A 9,637-nucleotide genomic window follows, 5' to 3' on the forward strand; every position below is an offset into this window, starting at 1 on the left:
CCAGCTGACATAAAATTGTTTTGTCAATATCATGATATTTAACACGCAAAATATAGCACCATTAGATTAGTACGTTATGTATTTAGCGCGGTTAAATATACAGTTTTGTGTGTGTTGTCTTGTCAAACTGAAAAAGCTGACCAGCTGACATAAAGTTGTCTTGTCAATATCAGGATATTTAACATGCAAAATATAGCGCCATTAGATAGTACGTTATGCATTTAGCGCGGTTGAATACTACGTTATATGTGTGTTGTCTTGTCGAACTGAAAAAAATTAACCAGCTGACATAAAGTTGTCTTGTCGACATCATGATATTTAACACGCAAAATATAGCGCTATTAGATAGTACGTTATGTATTTAGCGCGGTTGAACACTACGTTATGTGTGTGTTGTCTTGTCGAACTGAAAAAGGTGACTAGCTGACATAAAATTGTCTTGTCAACATCATGATATTTAACACCCAAAATATAACGCCATTAGATAGTATGTTATGTATTTAGCGCGGTTGAACACTACGTTATGTGTATGTTGTCTTGTCGAACTGAAAAAGCTGACCAGCTGACATAAAGTTGTCTTGTCAACATCATGATATTTAACACGCAAAATTAGCGCCATTACATAGTACGTTATGTATTTAGCGCGGTTAAATACTACATTATGTAGGTGTTGTCTCGCCTATAAATAACGGGCTCATTGTAGTTATTTTGTGTGCTCAAAATTTACTAAAAGCAAATATTTCATTAAAAGTAAGATTTTTTTTACTAAAAGCAAATATTTCACAAATGGCTCAACCTCTTTGTCCACCAAAGTGCAAGTGTGGAAAAGCATGCTTGATGAAAAATTATTGGGATGGTGGTGAAGTTGGACGCCGCTACTGGCACTGTATGAACCAGTTTTACAAGGTTCCCGGCGAACCTATTTGTGATTTTGAGGAATGGGTTGATGAACCATGTTATTAGGAATGCTACAGAGAACAACTGCAGTATCTTCATAATGTGTGTTTAAGACAACAGGAACATGAAAAAGAAAACAATAGAATTATTGTAGACTTTAGGGCGAAACTGAAGGAGGTGGGAGAAGAAAAATGGAAAACACAATCGAATTGTGAAGCACAAAAGGAACGCAAAAAAATATAAATGGGAACTTGCAGAGGTGAAGGCGAAACTGAAAGAGGTAGAAGAGGAAAAAGAACAACTGGAAGAACGATTTAAGTGGTTGGAGCGGAGAATAAATGGCAACCGGGGCTAAACATTAGCATGTATGTGTTTAGTGTATTTTTCATATTTCATGTATTTTTATTATATTGGCCTGCTATGTTTTTGTTTGTGCTTGTGTTTGTGCTGTAGTAATGTTTTCCTTGTTTGTTGTACTAAATTTTATTTTAATTGAAGTGGAAGTTAAGTTTAAGTGCTTGTGTTGTTATATGAAACTATCAAACGAATGGGGAACTAAAAAAAGTAATGGGCATATTCGATTAAATATTGTTGTTAATGTATACAAAAATATTATTTACACCAAATAAAAAAAAGGAAGGCCGAATCAATGTGTCCCGCATCTGGTGTGTCTCAATGCACCCGCTGGCCTGAGGCGCATCCCCTCCCGCCCGGGTGCGCTATCAGGATCATCATCATCAAGTCGTCTCCTTATAGCCGGATGCGGCGCAGGATGACATGTATCGGTGGTGCTGTCAGGTCCAGTAGAAGGCTACATAATAATATGAAACTTAGTATAGAAAACTACATAACAATTCACAACAATTTATATTGTCTTATCATCATCGTGTCTGGATCCTGAATGTAGTCATCTGTCGCAGCATCGCATGAAGCCTTAAAAAGGAAATTAATAAAGCTAAAGAAAATAAATAAGTTACAATTAAAACAAATTTAAATTCAATACTAATAAACTCATACCTGCGCATGTGATGTGGAGCCATAACTCAGTCGGTGCCCACTATAAAAATCTCGGGTCGGTCGATCCTCATCAGTGGTAGACGGGCCTGGGAAGTATCTACCCCAATCCACTCCTTGAATATCCGAGCCCGTGATAAATAATTGACCCGATGGGGTCACCTGAGATGGCACTGGAGTGCGATAAATTCCAAGGCTGTAAGACGACATGTCCGTCTCATGCATGCCACCTGCCATATCAGCAGCAACATCATCAGCAGGAGTTTCAACGCCCCCTTGCTGGGGATCACCTCCTCTTCGCCCACGACCATGTCGTCCGGCACCACCAGCTCGTCGGGCACATCCAACTCGTGGGATACCATGACCTCGCTGGTACTGCGCTAGGTTCATATAATCAGCCTCCTGTGCCAAACGCTGATCCTATCGGGCTCGCTGCAGTGTCTGGGCAGCCACATCCATGAATCGACGACTATACTCCTGCATGGCCACAGGATCGTGGACATGACTCTGCATCTGATGCCCCATATGATAGACGGTATGCAATCCAATCGCCTGCACAAAGTAAAAAAATATAAACTACATATTTGGCACTAAATTACAGGTATATAATTAATAATAACAGAAAACATACCAGGGCCTCGTGTCTTCCGGCGTATGGGACGTACCGACCGTGTGCCTAATGAACTGGGTTCCCGATAAAAAGTAGGGAAACAGTGCGGTACCATGCCATATAACGTTGAATAGGAAAGTGCTGCGGTTGGGTCAAGTCCCCTCGCCTATCCCAAGTACCCAACTGCTCATCAAGCCATGCCATAAATATGTCGTCCGCCCTGGACCAATCATCCCTCTCATAATGTAAAGCAAGCCATGCAGGCGGACTTGGTATAGGCTGCGGCAGGCCAAACTGACGAAATACCCGCTCGGAGGCATGATGCTCGACAATATCGAGACATATGAGCGGGACAGAAGCCCTCCAAATATGTCGACCGAACGTGCAATACACTGGCAGGGTACCTATAACCTCATCGCTGTACGACATCCAGATGAACTATCAAATAAGAACACAAACCGTTAGTATGCGCAACACTAAGTTAATCTATAACAGGTAAGTTTAGTTAGATATTCACCTGTGCGTCCTCCAGCAGATCCAACATATCCCTGCAGAGGGGGAGATTATGATGGGCATCATACTCTCGTGCAAGAGTACGCCGCATAACCCACCTACATGCTAGAGGGAGATGCAGAATTTCTACATTAACCGGTAGCTGTGGTAGAGGTGGCTGAAACTGCAGAAATCGCTCTCAGGCCCAAACCTAACATACAAAGTTGACGTAAAGTATAAGACTAACTATAACTATGTAGAATTGTAACTAATGGACATATTATTTGAATATGTTGTCACCTGTAGAAGTGGCAGAAAGCCACCAACGTCTCTCTGTGTGCCGATGCAAGCTCGACACATCTGCTTAAACAAATATGAGATGACATCACCACCCCAGTTGTAGATGGCTGTATCCTCGAACCGGCCAATATGATGCAGAAAACGGAGGCTCACTAGGTTTCCCGAAGTGTTCGGGAACAAGACCCCCCCAAGTAGAAGGAGCAATAGCAGCCTCGTATATCGTTGTACATCCACCTCTGCTGACTCATCGGTGATAGTATGGTTGATCTGCTCCAGGTGGTCTCTAATGGGGACCAACTGCATACGACTGGACCCAGACGCTACAGTCTCGTCCTCCGGCCTGAAACCCGTGAGCATGCGCAACATATCCCAATAAGACTGTCGCGAATAATATCTCATGGTCGCAGGCAGTAAAACTGGCAAGCCATCAGCGGACAGGCCATATAAAATCTCAGCATCCTGGAGTGTGATGGTGGCCTAGCCGATGGGCAGATGGAAAGTGTGCGTCTCCGGCCGCCACTACTCAATCAAGGTCGTGATCAAAGCCCAGTCGAGCTGTATCCGGCCAATCCTAATAATCCTATATAATCCCATCTCCTCCAGGTAATGGACCACGCGGGGATGTAGAACTCTATGACTCAAAAAGTCCCACAATAGATCCACTCTCCTGGCCCGAAAATTTCTGCGTAAGCAATTGTCCGTCCCATATATACTCGGATCTATGCTGGGGCTGTAGGGCTAATAGATCCAACGTCCGAGGGCCGAGATGTATAGTCGTGTCCATGTCGTGAACTGTAAATTAAAACAACATTAATTGTATTTTATTCTGTATATTAAATATTAATTTTTTGAGATACATAATTTTTAGCGTTATACAAAAATTATACCTATGAGTTTGAGGTTCGATATTTGAGTCCCAGTAGCACCAAACTATCCTTAATAATTATGTGTTTATTTTATATTTTAAATTCATATTTTTTAATAACTTAATTGTACAAATTATATATATAAATATATATACCTATGGGTTCCGGGCTCGATATTTTGAGGCTCAGTGGCACCAAATTAACATTAGTAATTATGTGTGTTGATACAATTGTTAACTTAATTGTACAAAGTTTGCATTTTCAACTACCAGTATAAGATACTTAAACAAAAGGAATTCTAAGCTAAAATACTACACATTACTACGCTACAAGGCTCTAAATTTTACTACGCTAAAAGGGTCTACATTTTACTACGCTAAAAGGTCTAGATTTTACTATGCTAAAAAATAATCTAAACTAAACATAAACAACAAATAAATTTAATTGCAAATAAAACACAAAACAGCATGAAAATACATATATATAAATCAGGATATTAACAGATAAATTTATATTTTTTTATAAAATACTAATATTAAATCCGGATAAATTTAACATACTAGTTTCGAAAAAAAAAATACAAACCGAAATAGAACACATACAAATCAAATAATATGCATTATTATTATAAAAGTTTCAACTTAAAATAAACCGAAATACCTCGATTTAGAATTTTCGGAAAGCAAATAGATTGAAATTTTGACTCCGGAAGTATGAATCAACAATAATACGAAACTCTACTCGGATGTGGGACCTACGTTCTTCACCTTTTATGTGACGGGAGACCCAATTTTTTTTTAAAATAGTGGGGCAGCGGGTATGGGAGTGGGGGCCCAAGAAGAAGAAAATATAAAATATTGAGGAAGAAGAAGCAGAATGGTCGTCTTGAAGAAGAAGACTCGTTTTTAAAAAAAAAGGTATAGCGCCGGGTATTTGGGAGCTATACCTGTTAATGTCAGCTTTCTATGTATAGCGCCCAAATATTGGGCGCTATACATTAACGGCACAGTTAACGTTAATGTATAGCGCCCAGTATTTGGGCGCTATATATAAAAATGCCATTTTTTTACACATATTAAGGTGCTACTTGTCCCAAAAAATCACATTTTGGTTCCGAACTCTCATCAAAGTTGGGCAACCTTTGTGTCAACAAAAGTATTCGAGAATTATAATAATTATTTATGTTATATAATTAGTCTGTAGTATATTGCAACAAGAGGGGTTGCTCTGATGGTAAGCAACCTCCACTTACAACCAACAGGTTGTGAGTTCGAGTCTCACTAAGAGCAAAATGAAAAGTTCTTGGAGGGAAGGATGCCGGGGGTCTATTTGAAAACAGCCTCTCTGCCCGTTTGATTAAACTTACAATAAATTGGTAAACTTAATAAATGCGAACCAATTATAGGAGGATGGCATTAATGATGGTTGACCAACTCCTCATCCAATACCTAATTAGCTATTGAATATGTTAAAGCATCTGGTATTTCACATCATCTGGCAGTGCTTCATTGGGTGATAACACTAGTTTATCTTACATTTTGATCTTTAACAATCGTTAATGATTGGCCGGCACCTTTCACCATTAAGATGACTAGCAAAACCTCATTGAAGGTGAGATGCAAATTAAGGTTGCAAAGACCTGCTGATTACTGGTTACAAGTTACAACTGCTTAATTCCCGTTTTATTTTCTGTTGATCTTCATAAGCACTAAACTAATCAGAGGGATAGAAGCTAACAATATAGTGATTACAGTTTCATCCTGCACCAATTTAAGTTCGAGCAAAAGTCACCTTTAAAATTTCCTTTACTAGCCCAATCGATCTAAAAGTTAAAATTAAAAGAAAAATATCTTAAGATACCATAAGGTAGTTGTGGAGGGTTTTGTCACAAATAATTACATGTTGGGTTGCACGTAGTGGAATCTCCCGCATTAGGAGTAAGACATTATTAACGGTCCCACTATCTGGACTAAGTTGTCAAGTCCTTCTCAACACAAGCTCGACAGCTATTCTCCCGTGACTTTTTCCTAAAGAGAAAGACAATTCCAAAATTCATATATGATAGTAAAGTAAAAACATCAATGTGACCCCAAATAAGACCTTTGTTTCTTCTCTGTTTTACTATGGGCAAAGTACATACTTTATCTATTGAACTTGTCCCCAAATCTCTGTTGCACACTTGTTAAAGACAGAAATAATATTACACACCAAAATTTTTAAAGGTGTATTAATTACACACCATTTCGGTATTTGACCACATCTGCTTAAAGATTGTTATTACACACGCCAATCAACATCTGACACGTGTCATAAATCGTTAAAAAAAAACAATCACGAATTCAACTAATTTTCTAAGTCAATAATAGTGATTTTTACAAAACCCAATAACTCCTCTTTTCTTCTTCCTTTTCTTTTTCTTCTTAGTCACGGGGGTTAAGAGACAAATATGAGGGGTATACAAAATTAGGATGGAGGTTAGGGGAAGAAGACGAAACCAAGGGAGGGGAGGAATCGCGGGGTGGGTTGGGAAAGAAGACATGAGTTATATTTTTTTTCTTTAATTTGTAAAGAAAATAGTTTAAGAAAGGGAAAAGTAAAATAAAAAACTTAATTTCACATGAATTTTGTAATTTTCATGCGCCTCTTTTATGTGTAATACATGTATGTGACACATGGCAAAAGAGATGTGTAATTGACACTTTTAAAAATTTTGGTGTGCAATACTATTCCCGTATTTAATTGTAAGAGGGATTTAAGTACAAAGTCTATCGGTAAAATATGTATTTTTCCTTTTTCTATTCAAACTTTGAATATTAGTCCATACAAGACAGAGGTACAATATACACAAAGGATACCAAGGACCATTATCCTATTCATGCCTGACTAATAATCACTAGCTAGTAATCACTAATTCACAAAAGCCACTAAATTGGGCTAATTCAGAAAAGGATATAGAGACAAATGTAAGAATGCAACATTGAAACAAGATGGGGGAACCAAGAAGAAGAGAAAATAAATTAAAATTAAAGAAAATGCTAAACATTGAAGCTGTGGTAGTTGAAATGGTTTTCAATTGATCAGAAAATGTCGAGAACTTCCAAAATCAAATTGTTGCAGAGAGGACAATTACCCCTTTGAACCCAAAGCTCCCTACAACACAACCTGCAAAATGTATGTCCACATGGTATAAACGCAGCACCCTTATGTCTCACCATACAAACACAACAGTTGTTATATTCTCCGACCGCACCGGCACCGACACCGGCGCCGGGAACTCCATTATCATCAACCTCTTCCTCCTCTTCATCTTCTTCTTCGTCTCCATCTCCTATCATATAAGCTGACCCATCTCCATCATTCTCTGCTAATAACGCCATTAATGACATCCTCACCGGTTCATCTCCTCCAGCATTTTCCCCTTCACTTTCTTCCTCTTCTGCAGTTTCATTTCTGCTCGAAATTCTTCGCAATATTCTTTGTGACCCAGATGCCGAAATCTCCCGCTGACCGAAATTTTCAACGGGCAGGTCCTCTTGGTAAGTAACATCATCGAGGGGAGGAGGTGACCGAGGGGACAACCTCCGAGACATAACTATCGGATTGTTATTACCCTGTTGAATGGAAATGTTAGAAGTCCATGTGTCGGCAGCACGTTTAAGACGGAGTTTGTTCCTGAAATGTTTCCAAGTTTTTCGAGTTTTTCTGCTGCTGTTGGGATCCTCTTGAATGATATCAAGAAGAGTTCTGTTGGAGGAATGGACAGGGGAAGAAGAAGAAGAACATTCTGGTTTGTTGCTCAACACAGCGCCTAACGTAAGACCTGCTGTAGTATTGTTGTTGTTTTCTTTGACTCTGAGGAAGTCTCCGAGGTTAGGAGTATCAATTTTATCATTGAACATCAATGTTCTTAGGCTACTACTGTTGCCGCTGCCACCAGCGGCGCTTTCCATTCAAATGTTAAAGTTCAGTTAGATATCAGGCAAAACCAAAAATGGGGAACTTCTTATTTTGGGAATCTAAGGATTGGAAACTTCGTTATAGAGATCAGTGACAGAATTTCTTGGAGACCAGAAAAGGGAATTAAAAAATGAAGAGTTTTGACATGAAAGGAAAATGACAATGGAAGAGACTCAGATCTGTGGAAATTGTGGCAATTTATTAGTCAATACATAGAGAAGGGGGATAGGAGAAAGCGTGAAGGATAAAGCATAGGATTCTTCAGGGGGGAGTGACCCATGGAATCAGAACTCAGATCTGGGGTATTGTACTTTAGGCATAGCAGCTCAATCAATGAAGAAAGAAGAAATACGCTAAAAGAACAGACACAGTTCTAATTTGCTAAAGAGAGGAGAGAGAGAGAGATGAAATGAAAAAGATAGAGAGAGAAGGGATGTATGTGGGGGGGTGGGTTTTAGGGGGGGGGGGGGGATGAAGCAGAAAAGCTTTTGTGTGGACGTTGTGAAATGAAATCTCACTCTACCTAGAAACTGGCGTAGGCGAGTAATTTGGATTGGAAGGTCCCCCCAACAATTTATTTCATCTGTACAATCGAATTCACAGCTCTTTGGCCATTTTCTACGTCACAGGAAAAGTAACATCCAATTTCTGGTTTTTCACTAATTGATTAATTTGGTTAATAGGATAATGCTTGGTGATTAGGCATTAGAACGATCATCGTGTCTTTGAATGTGTATGGTCAAAATTCGCTTATAGAATATTCAGGAAGAAAAGGATCCTCATACCATCGTTTAAGATGGTCCAAGAAGTCGCATTAGCCCACGATCGAGAAGTCCAGGACGGTCGTAGTCAAGTCATCGACGAGGATCACGATCTAGTACTGATGATAACGTTGTAACGGCTAGCTTTCAAAATAAAATCAGAAAAAGAATATTCTAAAGGATATTCTAGCGAATATTCCTTACTTTGTACTGTTAGGGTTGTTTGGGAAGATATCCCATATAAATAGAAAGAAGAGAGAGAATAGAGGCATGTGAAAACTCAATTGTAAGAACAACATTTTGAAAGAGATTCACACTTCACTCAATACAAAACATTACTTTTCGCTATGGCTCTCGTCAGATATGAGGAATTCTTAATTGTTTGAGGATCTATCATCCAATCATTGTCAGGTGGAAGATCTTTTGTTCCACCTCTTGCTCATTAAATTATTCCTCTTAATTACACGAGTGTCATTATGTTGTCATTTATTGAATATCATACACACTGTTATTCTTCTTGATAATAAAAGGCATTTATTACATAATGTCATTATTGTCCTCATAAATGCCTGTCAACTACCTTTTCTGATATTAAAATATGAGGATATTATTCTTAACTAAGATTAATCTATGTTTAACTGAAATTAATTATTTGAATCATGATTTACGCTTTTGGGTCAAATAATTTGGCGCTATCTATGAGGATTTCTTAGTTAATTTTTTAGTTTCCTCTAGATCTG

The 9,637-nt window shown here is 38.7% G+C and overlaps 1 protein-coding gene across 1 annotated transcript; it reads right to left on the bottom strand.

Moving 5' to 3' along the window:
* Positions 1 to 6,945: 6,945 nt before the first annotated feature.
* LOC104241270 (E3 ubiquitin-protein ligase BRE1) lies at positions 6,946 to 8,750 on the bottom strand. The gene has a single exon (XM_009796200.2). It carries the CDS (start codon positions 8,127 to 8,129, stop codon positions 7,257 to 7,259), a length of 873 nt encoding a protein of 290 aa, XP_009794502.1. The 5' UTR covers positions 8,130 to 8,750; the 3' UTR covers positions 6,946 to 7,256.
* Between the last annotated feature and the right edge of the window lie 887 nt (positions 8,751 to 9,637).

Source organism: Nicotiana sylvestris, chromosome 9, assembly GCF_000393655.2.
Source record: "Nicotiana sylvestris chromosome 9, ASM39365v2, whole genome shotgun sequence".
Lineage (NCBI taxonomy): Eukaryota > Viridiplantae > Streptophyta > Magnoliopsida > Solanales > Solanaceae > Nicotiana > Nicotiana sylvestris.